We start from the raw sequence: 19,305 nt of genomic DNA, 5'->3' as shown, positions 1-19,305 counted from the left end.
AGTCTGTCAATAGTACAACTGGTATTATTGCATTTTCTTCTCTTTTTTTTTTCTCTCTCTCTTTCAAACTGGCAACAAAATAACAGTACTTTTGACATCAATGTTTGACAGCAGTATACAGAAACATCTGCCAAATCAGTGTAATCTGTACGAAACAATTTTGAGCACAGCAATCAGAAATAGATTATTTGAAAAGTAACACCTATTACACTCTCAGAAAACAAAGGTACAAAAGCTGTCATTGGGTCAGTACCTTTTCAAAAGGTACAAAAGTTGGTTGCACTTTATTTTGCAGTACATGCACTTACATGTACTTATAGTTTACTTACAGTGTATGTATCAAAGAAAGTTCTGGTAATACAAGGTAACTATATGGGGTAGGGTTAGGCTTGGGGTAGGTTCAGGGTTAGTACCTAGTTATTACATAGTTATTGTAATTACTATAAGTACATAATATGTACATGAGGAACAGGACTGTAAAATAAAGTGCTACCCAAAAGTTTTAGGTACTAATAATACTGTATGTACACTTTAGGTACTAATATGTACCCTTAAGGTACCAGTATGGACTGTTTGGGTACACAGGTGTGCCTTTTGAAAAGGTAATGCCCCAGTGACAGCTTTTGTACCTTTTTTTCTGATAGTGTATAACTACACTGACATACAGCTGTACTTGTGCACAATGTTATCATTCTGGTTTTGTTCTGTATGGTTTATGTCACGACTGTCTTGCCTCCTCTCACCTCTAAGCGTCGCCCAGGAGACAGATAATTCTGATATTGCCTTTGTTTTGACAGTGTGTCACCTCTTGTAAGTGATTTTTGTTGTACACGTTCTGTCATCACACTTTCTCATCAGCCACTGGGTTATTTTTTATTTGATGAAAATGTCACATTGATGGCAAAGTTGAAAAGAGCAGACAACTTGTAAAAAAAGTTTTTAGATGAAATCAAAAAGTAAAAATTTGACAACTGCACAGGTAGTTTTTGGTTTGTGACATTGGCAAATAATAATGTGGTTTTCAAACATTACAACACACTGGGGAACTTGAATTTTGTGCATGAGGTCAGCTTTGGTTTTAGAGTTTCGTAAATAGCTTACTAAGCAATTTTTTCTTTGTGGCCCATAGATCTGAACATTATAGGATAAAAACAGACTTAATCCAACACAAATGTGCATGCAAAGCTAACATATGTGATATTTTCGCATAGTTTCTCTTTAAACATTCAAATCAAAATATTTTCAGATATAATTACTCAGGATATAATTAATCAGGAAACATTTTCAGTCATAGTTATGGAGATGGCTGTAATAATAATCATATCAAATTGAGCATATGTAATAATAAGGAGAAATTGAGTTCAGGCAAAACACATCAGTCCTGCTGATGTCAGTGAGCTCATAATCCTTCATTCCACAATATAAAAACAAACAGTACATTTGTGTTTTGCAGCTTTTCCCATACATCACATGAATTAGGCGAACTGTAGGAAAACACAGTCCTGTCTTTCTCTCATTTACTCAATTAACAAATGTCATGCAGTAATGAATGGTTTGCATTTGAAATCCATTATCTAGTTTACTGACTCTGAAATAAATACTATTAGACAAGGTCGTAGCACTTAAATGCCACACTGTTTTGCTCTGAGCTACCACACAGAAACACTTGAGAAAAATATAGTAATACTGTGGCACATGGTACATGGTCTTTGAAGAGAAAGATTTGACTCTGAATCATAAAAACAAGTCCTTTTTAATACTAAGAATGTTTGACATCAACATGTCAAACATTAGCATATTGCCCGCCCATTTGTTGCTCTTTTCACATTGGTCTGAATGAAAATGCTAATTTATTCTTTGCCACCTGGTGCCACTTTTGGAGCAATAAAAATAATGGTTTCCCCGGTAACGCTGTAAACAAAGCAGCACTGTGCTCACAAATGCTGCTTTATCAGGCATTACAGGCATTGAAGGGGTTTGGAAAAATTAATCACTGAATGAATCGTTCGCGAGTCATTAAGCAATTAAGGTAAAAATAAATGCATATAGACAATGTAAGTGTTTTTTGACCTTGCATGCATGTCGACCTGTTGTTGGGGACTTATGAACCTTTCATTACCCATAATAGGGGCACTTTAATGAAAAAGAGATGGGATTAACTCTTTCCCTGTCAATAACAGTGTTTCCATGTTTTCACATCTTCTAAAATAGTACAGAATCGCAAGATCAAAACACAGGTGAAGAAGAAGCAAAAACAAGTGGAAGTGTATGTAAGCAGAGGCATATGTAAAAATGATCATCAAATTAAACAGCACATAAATCAAAACTGACCAATGCTGCTGAATGAAATATCAACCAAGGAATTGGTACAGGACTGTGAAAGCTTTGGGGGTGTTAATGAAAGCAATCTACTCTATCTAGATTTTGATTATTGTTCTGAAGCTTATTGTCAATGTGTCAAAAATAGCAGAGAATCATTGGTAAATATTACACTACCATATTACACTATTACCCTACCCTAATATTACATGACCCTACCTTCCCATTTTTATAGTGCTATTAAGATCAAAGATAAACAACTGGAATGGAAATGGAATTCAATAGATTGTTTTCTAAATCAAAGTGAAAATATTTCCAGAGAAATGTGTGTAGATAAACACAGAATGTCATTTCGTTTTGGGAGTGTGTTGATGTGAGGCTAACAGGGTCTAATTTGAGTGCAAATAGGTGACGTGTTAGTGTATTGGTGCGTTCTCACCTGTGTGCAAAGTCTGCCATCTGCTCCTCAGCTGTCCAGATGACTGGAAGCTGTCTGATTATAAGTAAAGCTCGTCTTGACTTGCTGCCAGTGAAGGATGAAGTGAACATCAAAGCTTAAGCCAGACTGTGTCCAAGCAGGGCTTAGATCTGTCTCTCTATGCTTACCAGTGCTCCAGGGTTCTTTGACTAATATGAAATGCAGAGACAAGGCCAGCCCATCATACAGGCAGCCACCTAGGGCCCTGACATATCTGGGGGGCACCACAAGATGGTCCATAATAAATGAGCAGATCATTACTTCTGACACAAAGATCTTCTTGTTATAAAATGTATACTGCTGGGCCTCATCTAGGGCCCCACAAAATACTGGTAGCAACTCCAAAATGCAATCTCTTCATAAAGTGTATGGAGAGAATTGTAACTATGTATATATACACTCTAAAAAATAATGGTTCTTCAGCGGTTCTTCAGGGGTTCTTTGTGGTGGATATGGTGCTATATAGCACCACTACCATTTAAAGAACCTGTTAAGCCCAGTTTGGTTCTTCAGCGGTTCTTCAGCGGTTCTTTGCGGTGGATATGGTGCTATATGGCACCACTGCCATGCAAATAACCTGTTAAGCCCCTAATTCTTAGTGATATTAGTTCTCTTATATCCTAAGTGTCTTAGCTTTAGTTGGTGATAGGATTAGAAAAATTACATTAAAATACTGTGATTTTCCTGAACACAAGGCACATATCAAAGGCCTCCACACAAGACTTTTTGACCACAGAAATTTTTTTGGTATGGATGTGAAGTCAGATATATACCGAAATTATGTCACAAACTTCAATAAAAACGTATATTCATATTCATCAATGCTTTTTGTTTGTGTAGGTATAGGCCTCAAATAATTAGCCTAAAATAAGTGAGAAGTTATGTTTAAAAACGTGTTTCAATTTCTACTTACAAAATGTGAAAATGTGTCAAGAATTTTTTAAGTTCAATAAAAAAAACTATATATTTTTTTTCCATAAATATATGTTATATATATAAAACATTTAAATTAAATTAACAAATATATTATATAATATATTATATATTTTTTTATTATATATATATATATATATATATATATATATATATATATATATATATATATATATATATATATATATATAACATTTAAATTAAATTAACAAATATATTGTATGCGCCGAATAGCGTGCACTGTGCAGTTCAGGTGCACGTGAGCGAGGGCGAGCGCCGCATTCCTCAAAGAACACTCTAGAAAAACCGTTGGACTCGACGTCAATCAAAACCAGGACGACGACGACGAACACATTTCTAAAAAGAGACGGAAGATATCTTTCGAGGTGAGTGTCATAGCGCATACTGCGAGTGAAATATACAATAAACGTTAAGTTACTTGTCAGGGGAAACTTTTCATTGTATTTTGCAAAAGTTTTACCGTGTTTTGTGACATTAATGCTAAGATTAGTATCAGTCTACTGTTAGTTGACTGAGGAGCCTGACCAACCGTGTTGGCTAATAAATATGTTGTTTCACAAACACTGAACTGTATGTTAAGTTAAGTAACTTAAGTGTAAGTTAACTGGGGTCGTTCTTTTCTTGACTTTCTCCAGATATAAAGTTATAACACTACCGTTTAATATCTTTTCAAATCACTAATAGCGAAAAGTGGCGGGCTGTATCGCTAGCTGCATCGTTACCATGGATACTGTGTTGTCTTGTAACGTTAGTGTCTCGCCTGATAGTGTAGAGTCCATTTAAAGGATTAAGTTTAGTTCACCTCAAAATGAAAATGTCCTGATAATTTACTAACCCCTATGTCATTCAAGATATCCATGTCTTTATTTCTTCAGTGGAAAACAAATAAAAAATTTTGAGGGATACACATTCAGACTTTATTGGCAACCAACTATCAAAATGTTCAAATAAGGTTCAAATGTCTGTGTCCAATCATAAAATACTGTCAACATGCTTAAATTTTTTAATTATTAATGTTTGTCATTACTGGGCTGCTGTAGATGGGTAATAGGCTTACATTCATCCTAGTGTTTTAATTTGTTTGTTTTGTTATTTTGTGTCTTTCTTCAGGTTATGACAGACTTCACAGGTTGGACTTCTGTCCAAGTTTGCCAGTGGTTGAAAGATATTGACTTGGGGGAATTCTGTGAAACTTTTGAGGGTGAGCTTCAAGTATTCTGTGATCAATGCACCAGTGCCCTAACTGCCATGTAAGAACAGTCTCTTACAACAAATACCTCAAACACCTGCAGTATTTCCATGAGAATGAGCCACATTTCTTTGTTGTATGTGGCCACGATGGGTGCCAAAAAAGGTACAAAAGAGTAAGTTCTTTACGTGTCCATGTTTTTCGGAATCATAAAATCGTGAGAGACGCAGAGGATTCAGAGAACAATCAGGAGATTCCAGGCACCTCACCTACTTTTAATGATTTCGAGGAAACTTTTGATTCTGAAGAACCAAATATCTCTTTTTCTGAAAAAATATGTGGTTTCAGATCACTAATTGAGAGACATTTTGCATTGTTTTGTTTAAAACTTCAAGAAAAGCACATCCTCCCAAAAACTGTTCGGCATACTATTACTCATGAAGTGAAAATACTCATTGAACTTTTTAATGAACAGTCCCAGGACCTTCTTAAGTTCTGTTTAGAAGAAACAAATATCAATATTGACAATCATTCAAACTTGAAGTCCTTGGTTGAAGACAACCTTTTTGGGAAGTGTTTTGATGTTATTGCATCAGACTTTCAGTTTGAGAGATACTGTATAAGAGAGTTTGGGTTAATTGAACCAGTAGAGTATTTACTCGGATTTGACTCGACAGGAAGAAAAGAGACTTTCCAGTATATTCCCATTTTGGAAGTTTTAAAAAATATTCTGAAAAGAGATGATGTTTTTCCTTATGTTTTGGAAGACACAGTTTTTGATGGTGAAACACTTAAAGACTTCACAGATGGATTAATTTTTCAGCAGCACGCCTTTTTTGATGGATCTGAGACACAGCTGAGGCTCCAGTTATATACTGATGAATTTGAAATTGTAAATTGTTTAGGATCCAAAAGGCAGATCCACAAAATTTTAAGTGTCTACTTTGTTCTTGGAAATATTCCTCTGAAGTATCGTTCCAGTCTTCAAAATATACATGTGGCTGTACTTGTCAGAAACCGATTGCTTCAGAAGTATAGTTACGAGCAAATTTTGGATCCTCTTCTTCGTGACCTTTGTGAACTTCAGTGCCGTGGTGTATCAGTTGACATTGATGACAAGTCCTGTGTTTTCAAAGGCTCCGTGATTTCCATTTGTGCTGACAATTTATCAGCCCATTCCTTGGCTGGTTTCAATACTTGCTTTAGTCAAGGACGGATCTGTCGTTTCTGTCTATGTCACCACCGTGACATTGGTAACAAAACTGAGGAAAGTGAGTGTATTCTCCGGACTCCTGACACACACTGTAGACATTTACAAGTGCCAGATGGTAAAACTTTGTATGGTGTTACTGGACGCTGCCCTTTTGATAAACTGCCTCATTTTGAGGTTACTGAATCCTTTCCGCCTGACTTGATGCATGATATTCTTGAAGGTGTCATCCCACAGGTTCTGAAATTAGTCTTGCTAAATCTTACCCGTGAAAGGCTGGTAACAGTGCAACAGTTTAATGACCAGCTACAACAGTTCCCCTTTGGACAAAATGATATAACTCACAGGCCTGTTTTGCTGAAGCCATCTGCTCTGCAGCAAGGTGCCATCCCAGGAAAAGCTGTTGAAAAACTGACCCTTTTCCGACTCTTACCTTTTTTAATTGGAAGCTCCATCCCTCAGGACAACACTTACTGGGCTCTTTATTTGCTATTTAGATCTATATGTGACATAGTACTGGCACCTGTGATCAAAACAAGTTGGTTGAGTCCATTGTCTGCTCTCATCACAGAATTTCTGAAGAATTTTCAGAAGCTTTTCCCTGACAAATTCACTCCAAAGATTCACTTTCTGGTTCACTATCCTCGATTAATCAAACAACATGGTCCACTGAGAGCACATTGGTGTCTCAGGTATGAGGCCAAACACCTGTACTTTAAACGCCTTTCATCAATTGTAAACAATTACCAGAATATTGCAAAGACTTTGGCAAAGCGCTATCAAATGCGCCAGTGTTGGGAAGCACAATCAACTGGACACCATGTCTCGGAAGATGTCCCGTACTCTTTAATAGAGATACGTTTGAATGCACTACCCTCTCAGCTTAGAGAGATTATTGCAGAGGACTCTGCTGAACTGAATGATACACTCTGGAAAACCAAACAAGTGATATATGACAGAGTCAAATACACCACTGGAGACTTCTTGATCCTTGACCTTGTGCATGCTGAGGAAATCCCAGTTTTTTTGAAAGTTCTACATATTGTTAAGTACCACAGTCAGTGGAAATTGTGCGGAAGACTCTACCAAACTTGGTGCTTCTCTGAGCATCTGCATGCCTATGGTGTCCGATCAACAACTCAGTGGGTGGCCATTACACCTGGGGAGGAAACTGACTTCCATGCCCTTGACGCATACACAGATCAAGAGGACAACCTGTTCATCACACTGCTTCATCGCCCTGTGAGATATACTAAGTTATTTGTAATTTCAACTTGATTTAAATTTAGGCTAATGATTTGTTGGATTTCAGTGATGAACAGAATCAGAATCTTGTTGTTAGCGATGCAATGTGCTAGTCAAGCTTTAATTTGTGATTAACCAATACCACTCAACCTATACCATGATATTTTTCCAATGGTCTCCTGAAAGGAGAGTTGCAAGGTTATAAATTTGATAAGCTACAACATGTTTCATTTAGCTTTGATTGCAGCAATTGATCAACAGAATACACATTTTTCACAAGATTTTGTCACTTCCTGGAATGTAGCAAGGCAAGGTCTAATTGGTAAATTCATAACAATGCTTGCTATTTATTGAACCTCTCCTTCTTAATTAAATGCTTTTTTGATTCTAGAACATGAGATAGATGGAGCCACTCTTGCTGTTATCTCAGAGAGGATGTCTGAGAGGCTCTTTCCGGTCATTCGCAAACAGAGTCTGTTTCTGACCCAGTTGGAGAAACTTAAAAGCACACCAATGAGCAGGTAATCAGAATGGTATCCCATACGCCAAAACACAATCACTGTGCCCACTCTTTTACATTGATGTTCATGGTAGGTGCGCCGTATATTTTCCTGCTTTTTTGTCCTTTACCAATCACACCTATGAATTTGATAAGTCTCTTATTGAATTTCCCTTTTCTTGCTCAAATTTTATTTCTCTGTAGAGAGAACCCTCCAAGAAACATTGATAACTCCAGCCAAGCACAGTCCGGTCCAGATACCTCTTTAGTTTTTCCAACAGTGCTGAGGATGGCCATAGACAGAAGAGATTCTGATCTGAAGAGTGCAAGTAAAACAAAACTACGGAGTCTACTGATCCAGTCTCTTTTTGACCACCTCAGTAAGAAAACAATGTAAGTTGCTACTACTTGTGCCTTTCTAGCTTGATAAATGCTTGATTAATTGCACTGCAACAAATACAATATCAATACACGATTCTTGCCAGACGTACATAAGGGTTATATGTAACAAATAGTAGAAATCTCCTGTTGTTGTTGTTGTTTTTTTCTTGGTTGCCTGGTTGCGCATATTTAGTGTGAAAAAAAGTGAACGTACAGGCCATACTATGTGTCATGTTTTAACCAACATTGTAAACATAATCATAGATGACGCCACAGGTTTTTATTTAAAAGAAAGAAAGTTGCCTGTCTATGTATCTAGGCCTAGGCAATTTATATTCTCAATACTTATTAAATTAAAATTAATATTACTTTATTGGATTTGTACTAGTTACTTGAATGCAATAACTTAATCGATCAGACTAAATTTGACATGGTCGAACCTGTTACGGCAAGCAATAATATTTTTAAGGATGGCCTAAATGCAAATTGAGGAAATGAGGAAACTATCCAGACACAGGTGGATGAAGGTTAACTAATCAGTGACTAATGAGAACAGGTACAGACTAGACAGAGCATATTTGTGACAATGTTCCCTTACCTTAGAATTCTCAGTGTGTAGTTGCTATGGCTGGTATAGTTACTAACAACTAGTATGCTTTTCTCCTTCTAATGTTAGGTACCCAACTCATCTTCAATACATTGAGCTTCTGTCAAATGTGATAATGGATTACCCATATCTAAGGGAAAGTATTGGGTCTGGATATGTAAGTTTTCAATTGTATGTAATGTTCTTCAAAATGAGTTCATAGTTTTTTCAAATGAATAATAATAATTAGAAATGAATTATTGGGGATACCAGTTTTTTTGTCAAGAATACACTTTCTAGTAGGTCCATTTGGTATTTTATTTCATGGCAGTAAACTGTTTTATGAGGAAGAAAGCTCTGTATTTTCATGATGCGTTTAGGAAATTCTAAAAGGCTTTTAAATTTATAAGTCAAACTCTTCAAGAACATACTGCAAGTATGCATATACCCAAAATGCACCTGGTCAAAAAATTGTGTATACAACAAAATAAACTTGCTCCATAGGTTTTTGCAATGAGGCTGACTGTTAGCATGAAGGTAAATGTTTCATTAAAAACTACAATCTCTTGTTGTTTCAAGGATGCCCTGCTTGAATCACTCAGAAATAAGTTTAAGAAGGAAAGGCAGCCTCTTGTTGCCAACAATGAAATACAGCGACTGAAAGAGAGATGGGCAAGAAGGAAGCGACCTCTTCAGACAGCGGAAGCTTATCCAAGTACCATGGTAAAAATCTTGAATTTGGCAGTAAACTTTGTATAATTGCAATTTCTGCGATAATCCATGGACATCATCGTCATTTTAAAGGATTAAAAATGGCAAGGCCTGCAAAATATCTGTTCAAATCCTGTCTTCATATTTTCAGCCCTTGAAATTAATTCAGTTTTACAGTATGAACATCACATGAAATATGAAAAGCAATATTATATGGAAATCAATATTTGGACATAATGAAAAGTATTATTCAATGGCATTATCTATACTTAAAACAGTGATACATTTTGAAAAATTAAACTTGTGATTTGCTTATACCTGATCCTTCTGCTATTACGAAAACATTTGGCTGTTTATAGCATTATCTCTTTTAATGTGAAAAAAACACTAAATAATAATTTTAACGATGTATTGCCATAAAAAAATTATTCATACCCACCTATTAAATTAACTTTTTTTGCATTCAGTCCTTATTTAAACATAACGTGCATCTTAAAGGCCATACTTTCACTGATTGCTTTATTATTAAGAAACTTGGCATTGTGCTGCATCCTTTTTCCAGACTCCAATACTCTCCAGGAGGACAATCATTTTGGCCTTCAAAAACCCTGATAAATGTTATTTTCCAAAATGGGAAGCTAATAGTATAATAAGATGCATCTTATGTTCTACTAAAGAAATGATTGTATTGTGTATATAGTGTAATTTGTGACTACAGGCCAATGTCATGCCAAAATTTACAGTTAACTCGAACCTGGTTCCAACGAGTTGATTGGTCACTGTACATTTCAACTGAGAATATTTTGGCTTTTTTGTAGTTATAAATAAGTCTATGCAGAATGACCATTGGTCCTTTTCCCCTCATATTTTTAAAGTCGCTGCTCCCAATGTTGTAGTTTGAGAGTTTGTAACAATTTAACTACCCCAATAGGTTGATGCAGGAGAAGATGAAAGAAGCATCAGGGAACATCTCCGAGTAATAAAGGAGGAAACCGAGAAGCTTAGACCAAACTTGGAGCTTCTTAAAGAAAGGATGGCGCTGATAAAAATCTACCGGAGACACTTTGTGTCTAACCACAGCACGGAGGAGATTATCTCTAAATTTCCATGTTTCAGACTGGCCAAAATGGTAAGTACAGTAGTGTATTAATTTCCTCCATAGTTATAACTTATGACTAACAAGTTATGACTGTCTTTTCTACTTTGCCTTCATCTTAACATAAGCTCCTTTGGGATCTGAGAGACCGTACCAACGTTGATGTGGACCAACAGATTCTCTCTCAGCTCTCGGTAATGGCACCTAAAATCCTTCAAGTTTCACGGAGTCCCCTGATGGAGAAGTTCAGGTGTGTGGTTGATGACTGTGAAGATGGCAGACTGAAAAAAGGTAATTAAATCTGCACTGCTTAGATTTTCTGTGTATTACTGTCTGACACCCATATCTGCCTGAGATCATACGTTCCTGCATGTATCTGTCTTGTGTAATAATAAAGACTAATTTCTAGTTTATTAAAGGTAGTAATAATTACTGTCTTGGTAACTAATTGAAAAACAAAGAAAACTAGATAAAAGCATCCACCCATGTTATGTTAACCTAATTCTTGTTTTATTTAAAGGACTACAGTTGGAAGCAGCTATTCTGCTCTTGCCTGCACTGTTTAAGGAGGACCCGGGGTTGCTGTTTGAAGTTGAGGTGAGGCATGAACAACAGTTGACTGAGTGTAAAGCAAGTCTAATGAAAGCACTACAATTATTGCTCATTTTGCTGTGCAAATGACTTCAATGCAAACATTAGTTTTTGTTTGCTGGTCTACACAAACTATGCTGTCAAAGTTAAGAGAAAATTACATTAATTTTCAGTTAATGGCCAAAAGTATGAGCAGTTGTATGACAGGAGTTAAAATTAATTATAAAACTGATAGTTCCGGTCCTTGATTCTGATTGGTTAAGCGTTGTAAATTACTCAACAAACATATACCTGTGACTTAATTACTTTAAAGGTACATTGTGTAGTTTAAGTGTATTATTAGCTAAAATCAATGTCTTTATAATTATAAAACGGTTAGTTCCAATCCTTGATTCTGATTGGTCAATAGCTGTGTTTTATTGCACGATAAAACGGCTATGAACACTTCAACCAATGGTTCTCTATATTACTACAACACCCATAGCAACCACTCTTGGCAACCTAAACACATGTTTGTGTCACGCTGTCTAGTCTCTGTTTCCCTGGGTGTCCACTAGTGGGCTCACTTCCCCTTAGGCACTTCACCGTAGGCACTAGAAATCCTCTAGTCTGGTCCTGTCTTCACAGTAATTGCACTCCTGTTAATTGCACCAGGTGCAGAAACTCTAGTGTCATTAGTCTCCCTATATATTCCAGTCTTTTCCTGTTGTTTGTACGGAGTCCTTACCCTTCGTGTGTCCAGCATTCTCGTCCCCCGAGATTCTTCCTGTCTGCTCGTCCTCTGAGTCCTCTCATATTCCGAGTCCCTTTTCCTGTCCCTTTCCTTTGTTTGTTTTGTTTGGACTGTCTTTTTGGTTTTGACTTTGGCTGTATTTGACAAAAGATTTGGATTACCTTTTTATTAAAATACCTGCAATTGGATCTCTCGCTATCCCTGTGTCTCTCTGGGTACACGATCGTCACAGAAGGACTCCATCAAACAGATCTAGCGGTATGTCCTTTCATGTCTCCTCTCCAGCCAGTATGGTGGAACGGAGGGCGAAATACATTAAGTTAACCACCTTCTGCCAAGAGGGCAATGATGTGGGTGCCATGGCGCTGGTGTTCTGGTCCCTGGCCGAGGGCATGGGGTACAATGACACGGCCCTTAAAGGGGGGGTGAAATGCTCATTTTCACTCAATCTCCTGTTAATCTTGAGTACCTATAGAGTAGTACTCCATCCTTCATATCTCCAAAAAGTCTTTAGTTTTATTATATTTATAAGAGAAAGATAGTCGTACCGTTTTTTCCGGAGAAAGATAGTCATACCGTTTTTTTTTTTTCTGAAAAACACGAGCGGCTGGAGGCGTGAAGTGTGGGCGGAGCTAAAGAATCACGAGCGCGAGTAGGCTTTTGCGTTGAGAGCGTCTGGAAACTGACATTACCGTGAGGAAAAAAACATCATCCAAAACAAACCATGGCTAACAGTCAGATTCAGCCGTATATTTATGATCCAGAATCAGATCAGATCAGACTATATTACAGCAGGACGTATGTGGTATGTATTGAAACTGTATATATCTTAGCGATTTTTGGAAAATGACTAAGTTCCACTTTTTGTCGTCTTTCTTTTTTTTTCTTTAAATGTGGGAAGTGCAGTTTGATGCCAACATCGCATGTTGTTTACTTGATGTGCTTACGCCCCGATAGTTAAGTTAATAACACAGAGATATTTGAAGCAGTTTTACTCACCGCCTGCGGTTCCAACACATGATCGTGACCCTTTTTCGTTTGGACTGCATCATCCTTAAGAAATAAACGATGTGCAAATCCGGCGTCAAACTGGGCCTTGTTTGTAAAACAAGCATCTTCGAAATGCAGGGAAAAACACAAACACTTGCACAACTCCGTTGATGCTCTGTAAAAATAAACTCCATCCACTGGTAATCTGTGCGGGGTTGTCTTGCCCTGGCAACCAAAAACACACTTCTTTTGTGACATTTCGCTCTCTCGCTCTGGTCAGTGAATATCTCTGCTCTGCTCTATGGGCGCGCGCGCTCTTCCGGGAGAAGTGGCCTTAGGACCCATATAAGGAAATTCCGCTCCATCTAACGTCCCACAGACCCATACTCGAAAAAAACTTTCCGAAACTTATGACAAACCGGTTGTTTATGTTGTTTAACATGGGAATCCAACTCTTTAACAGTGTAAAAAACTCTGTATGCATGAAATAGCATTTCACCCCCCCTTTAAGGACTATTGTAATACTGGACTGGATGACTCGGTTCCTCAGAAGGAACTGGATCAATTGGACACATTCGGGTTCTGGGAGTTTGTGTGCTACTTGCAGCATCGGCGTCCGTGGGATGCCCCAGCCACTCCTGTCTCTTCCGGTAGGATGGCCGCCAGCCCAGCGCCACTGCCAAAGATGGCCGCCAGCCCAGCGTCACAGCACAAGGTGGCCGCCAGCCCAGCACCATGATGCAAGATGGCCGCTGGCCCAGTGCCACTGTCCAAGATGGCTGCCGGCCCAGCGCCACTGACCAAAATGGCCGCCGGTCCAGCGCCACGGCCCAAGATGGCTGCCGGTCCAGAGTTATGGCACAAGATGGCTGCTTATCTATCGCCTCTGTACCTGATAACAGCCACAATTGACCCTCCAGAGTCAAGTCAGGTTCCTGTTGACCTTCCAGAGTCGAGTCAGGTCCTTGTGGACCGACAAGAGTCAGGGTTAATCACCGTCGACCTTCCAGAGTCAGGGCTAGTTCCTGTTGACCTTCCAGAGTCGAGTCAGATGCCCGTTGAATTTCCAGAGTTGAGTCAGGTTCCGATTGACCCTCATAAGTCGAGTCAGATGCTCGTGGACCCTCCAGAGTCGAGTCAGGTGCTCGTGGACCCTCCAGAGTCAGGGTTAGTCACCATAGACCTTCCAGAGTCAGGGCTAGTGACCATCGACTTTCCAGAGTCAGGGTCAGTCACTGTCAACCTTTCAGAGTCAGGGTTAGTTCGTGTTGACCTTCCAGAGTCGAGCCAGGGACTCGTGGACCCTCCAGAGTCGAGGCAGGTGCTCGTGGACCCTCCAGGTCAGGGTTAGTCACCATTGACCTTCCAGAGTAAGGGTTAGTCCCCTTTGACCTTCCAGAATCAGGGCTAGTCACCGTTGACCTTCCAGAGTCAGGGCTAGTTACCGTGGACCTTCCAGAGTCAAGGCTAGTCACCGTTGATCTTCAAGGACAGAGTCAAGTCACCGGTGACCTTCAAGGACAGAGTCAAGTCACCAGGGACCTTCAAGGACAGAGTCAAGTCACCGGTGACCTTCAAGGACAGAGTCAAGTCACCAGTGACCTTCAAGAACAGAGTCAAGTCACCAGGGTTCTTCATGGGAGAATTCAAGTCACCACTGATCTTCATGAACAAAGGCAAGTCACCATTGATCTTCATGAACAAATACAAGTCACCAATGATCTTCATGAACAAATGCAAGTCACCAATAATCTTCATGAGCAAAGTCAAGTCGGCACCGATCTTCTGGAATCCAGTATAAACACCATGGGATTATCAGAGTCTCGTCACTTCTCTATGGAACTACCAGAGCCTCTTCACGTCTCTGATGAACTACCAGAACCGTTCCACGTCTCTGCTGAACTACCAGAATCTCTCCTCGCCTCTGCGGAACTTCCAGAGACTCGTCATGTCTCAGTCAAACTCTCTGAGCACCCGACTGTTCCTGTTGTGGCCACGGAGGCTACCCTTAACATGCTCATGTTCTATGTTTCAGACTTGCCCAACCAGACTTGTCCTCCTGTTGGTTCGGCCGCACGGATGTGGTGGTCTTCTGCTCCGCCCTGGGGGCTTTCTGCCTCGACCACAAGGATGTGGTGGTCTTCTGCTCTGCCGTGGGGGGCATCTTGTTCAACCACACGGACGTGGTGGTCTTCTGTTCCGCCCTGGGGGGCTTCCACCCTGACCACACGGTTGTGGTGGTCTTCTGCTCCGCCCTGGGGGGCGTCTGGTTCGGCCGCACGGTTGTGGTGGTCTTCTGCTCCACCCTGGGGGACTCCGATCTCGACCATACGGATGTGGTGGTCTTCTGCTCTGCCCTGGGGGGCACCCGTTCTGACCACACGGTTGTGGTGGTCTTCTGCTCCGCCCTGGGGGGCTTCCGTCCAGACCACACGGTTATGGTGGTCTTCTGCTCCGCCCTGGGGGGCTTCCGCCCTGACTACATGGTTGTGGTGGTCTTCTGTTCCTCCCTGGTGGGCGTCACGTGATGTCCTTCTTGGACTTTTTGTGTTTTTTTTTGTTTTGTTCTCCTGTCTGTGTCTTTCTGTTTCCTCCTATGGACCTGGCCCTCCGTCCCTCCCCCTGATCCTCCGCCGGTCCACCACCCTCCAGGACTCCTTGTTTTGTGTTGCACTTCTCTTGTCTCTGTTTCCCCATTTTACTTGGTCGTCTTGTCTCTGTTTCCCCATTCTACCTGGTCCTCTTGTCTCTGTTTTACCATTTTATCTGGCCCTCCGTCCCTCCCCCTGATCCTCCACCGCTCCACCTCCCTCCTGGTCTCTTTGTGTCTTTCGTTTTCCCTTGGACACAACACAACTGCGTTGCGACAGGTTTAGTCTGTCTAGTGCCTATACAGGACATTTGAACTCTGTGTCAGTACCTCACAGACCAGACGGGGATTTATCATGTCGTGTTGTGCTGCATCCAGTGTAGCATCACTGATTATAATGAGTATTTTGTCACGCTGCGTCACTCGCGTCCGTTAGACAGGGTGTATAGCCTAAATAAGAAAGTTAAATACACCCTGTCTAACGGACGCGAGCGACGCAGCGCGACAAAATACTCATTATAAGCATTATTTCTTTGATATTTATTTTAGTGTTTTGCAGGCGGCGTTCACTGACAGAGTGCTCAAATAAACACGAACTGACGAGTTAAATAGGATGTGTTAGATGAGTGATTTCTAGACGTGCATACATATAAATATATCCTGTATATAGGCCTAATATAGCCTATATAAATAATATTACATGCATGCACAGTTTAAGTCAGCTTTAATCACCTTTTTTGGTAATTCCATGAACACTGCTTGCATAGTTTATTTCGCAGTTTGATATGAAAGGATACGCACAAAGGAAGCGCGCACCGTCTTTGAGCACAGGACCGTCTGCGTTCGCTTAACTTGCACCTGATAATAAAGTGAAGTGGAGCGCGTGTCTGAAACGTTTCCTGTTCAGTCATTCTGACTGCGAATGAATAAATTCACTTCTTGTCATGAGAAAAAGTGACAGAAGCAGCAGTTGTGAGTGGATGGCCATCCCTGCCACCGTCGTAATATAATTTGAATAAGTTAAACTGGAAAAAAATGATCGCTTTCGTTAATGAGCAAATTTTGACACTAATGTTTTATATGTTTTATATATATATATATATATATATTTATATTTATTATTATTATTTTTTTTTTAAACACCGCGCCACCGGCGGTTGTTGGTCCATGACCACCGCGGTGGTAAAAATCAGCCACCGTCACAGCCCTAGTGGAGTATTGTGAAAGATCGAGAAAGTGAGTGTACTTGCATTTACAGTAGACATGTAGACATGTATTCAGGAGAGTCCTATATTCGTAATAAAATAATCCGTTTGAATGTCTGCTGCGATTACCTTGTCCTTTTAACACAACGTTAAGGGGTTTTCTCATGCCTATAGTCATGTCAGTTGCATCTTCCTTCCTCGTGATAACAAGTTTGACTCAGAGCCTTCCAATATAAACGTCCTTCTCTACCGATTCCAGATGACTCACTCATAAAGACAGTCTTTGCCTCCATCTTTTGGCAAAATAATATATGTAACTTCTGTTGCTGTTTACGGCTGGACAGGGACTTTTTTTTTTTTTCAGCAGAAGGAATGCTTTTAGTGATTCTACTTCATGAAAGTTGAATAGATACACATTTTTCGCCTTTAATATTGGTATTGTGTGGCAACCGTTTTATAAAAGCAATAAGGTACTCGAGGCAAGTGCTGTTTTGTGATTCCTACACAGTGTACCTAATAATATTACTGCGCAAGTGCTGTTTGTCACGGTCTTTGCTGCTGCATATGTTGCTTAGTAACCTCTTTAAAACCACATTGCTTGGCAGATGAATAAATGTGTAATTTTTTTGTTGCTGGATTTTATTTTGTGAATAAAATATTAAAATATTTTTATGGAGTAAGTTTTATAAATGCAATAAGTTCTTTGAATCCATGTTTTACATTGGATGTAGAACAGCAAGGGGGTTTTAGGCACTCCGCTCCTTAAATTCACAAAAACAACTGCTTCAATGGGCTTACTGTTTTATTCAACTATTTAAGGTTTGCCTTTCAAATAAATGAAGATGGTTAATGCTATTATCCCTTCTCCCCCAGGGCCATGCTCAGACCTGCCCTCCTGACACACCAACACCTAAAATGGTGCTCAAAGGCTGCAGGGAGGGTAATCCCATGCAATACGACCACATTGTCGTCATGTTGGATGGCCAGTCCATTACTGAGGAGAGTGAGGACATCTCAATGGCACTGGGCCTCATCCTTTGCACATATTTTCTGTTTGGGATCCAATATCCTAAAGGACTGAAAAAGACACTGACCTTCCTGGAGTGCATTGTCTTAAAAATGAAGGATGCAGCCGGACTTCCCGTCACAATTAAAAGAGTGTACAGCTCAATCTGTGCATAGAGTCTCTCTGTCTCTCTCTCATATTCCATTTTCTATTTTTTCAGCCAGTGTTGTTAGTTAAAAAGCACTGATTATATTTGCAACTAAAATAAATGAATTAAACTGTTAAAAGTGTAATGTATTTTCTTTATCAGTAAGCTTTTAGTACAGGGTTTTGAATCTTTCAATCCATGATTTGGTATAAAATCGTCATTTAGAAGCATATTGACTCAAACATTGAAGTATAATGATATGATAATGGCCTACTACCTAAAAAAAAGTTTCTATAAAGCACTATTTGACAAATGTGCTGTGAAGCTTAAGTGCCATTAATGCCAAAAGAGGTTCCCCTATAACGACCCAAAGAACCAATGTGGAGCGCCATTTTTGTTGAAGAAATTGTAAACAATCAAGGTGCTTTATGGCACCTCTTATGGTTCTACATAGCACCATTTGACAAAGGTGCTGTATAGCACCTTTAAAGATAAGTGCTATATGGCACTTAAAGTGGTTCCCCTATGATTACGAGCCAAAGAACCACTTTTAGTGCTATTTAGCACCTTTTCTTTTTAGAGTGTATATGTTCATAAGCCATTGTGTATTAGCTGATATACACACACGTATGCCTTTATATCAGCTGTATTCTGTATTAATACAGTGAGTTCCTTGTCAGATTTACAAAACTTACCATCAGGGAACTTCTGTTTGTTACAAAATGTTTGTTTTTTCTTTCTCGTAAATATTATTAATACAATCGAACATTCATTCATATTAATCCATTTTTTTTTTTTTTTTTTTTTTTTTTTTTCATATTGCTGTTCATAATCTGTATTAAAATGGTTTTACCTAGATAAATGGGTTTCTGTCTAAGAACACCCAAAAAGTTATTATCATGTAACTTCCACACCTCGCAGTGAATTGTAAGTCAAATTAGATGAAAGATCACATGAGAGTGTTTTAAATAAAACTGCAGACATTGCATTCACCATTCTGTTTCGCTAATTCAAACATCCTGTTACATCTTGTTAAACTCACATCAATTATACATGTTCCTCATAGTACACATTTCATTATTCAAAATGCATAATAAGAACCAGCAACATGTTCCCACAACTATGTCGTATTTAAGCATGTTCACAGGTTTTACATGAATGTACATCTGAAGACTGAATAAAATGTCATGAGACAAAATTATTTTTGTATTTAGTATATTTTTGTATTTAGTATTTTTTTATATAGTATAGTATATAGCATTTCTGCTACTATAATAGTGCTCCTGTATGTGCTGGGTTTGAGGAATGATATATTCTCTACAAGTGGTGCCTGTTATTGCTTCATTTACACTCATGCTCACATTTGAAAATATG

At 39.1% G+C, this 19,305-nt stretch overlaps 2 protein-coding genes across 4 annotated transcripts in view; both read left to right on the top strand.

The window, feature by feature from the left end:
* Positions 1-19,305, top strand: part of LOC113117033 (leucine-rich repeat and fibronectin type-III domain-containing protein 2-like) — a 140,363-nt gene that overhangs the window by 26,483 nt on the left and 94,575 nt on the right. The window lies entirely within an intron of this gene.
* Positions 3,964-18,070, top strand: LOC113117034 (sterile alpha motif domain-containing protein 3-like). 2 transcript variants are annotated; one of them, XM_026285401.1, is made up of 10 exons: positions 3,964-4,116; positions 4,862-4,952; positions 7,787-7,916; positions 8,099-8,287; positions 8,952-9,039; positions 9,441-9,584; positions 10,504-10,701; positions 10,797-10,959; positions 11,189-11,265; positions 17,651-18,070. In XM_026285401.1, the coding sequence occupies exons 2-10, from the start codon at positions 4,865-4,867 to the stop codon at positions 17,957-17,959; spliced, it is 1,386 nt and encodes a 461-aa protein (XP_026141186.1). In that variant the 5' UTR covers positions 3,964-4,116; positions 4,862-4,864; the 3' UTR covers positions 17,960-18,070. The 2 variants fall into 2 exon arrangements, with proteins under 2 accessions (XP_026141186.1, XP_026141187.1); XM_026285402.1 differs by lacking the exons at positions 3,964-4,116; positions 4,862-4,952 and adding an exon at positions 4,959-7,392.

The sequence above is a fragment of the Carassius auratus genome, chromosome 17 (assembly GCF_003368295.1).
Source record: "Carassius auratus strain Wakin chromosome 17, ASM336829v1, whole genome shotgun sequence".
NCBI lineage: Eukaryota > Metazoa > Chordata > Actinopteri > Cypriniformes > Cyprinidae > Carassius > Carassius auratus.
The sequence above is the reverse complement of the archived record's forward strand: the minus strand, read 5'-3'. Positions and strand labels throughout refer to the sequence as shown.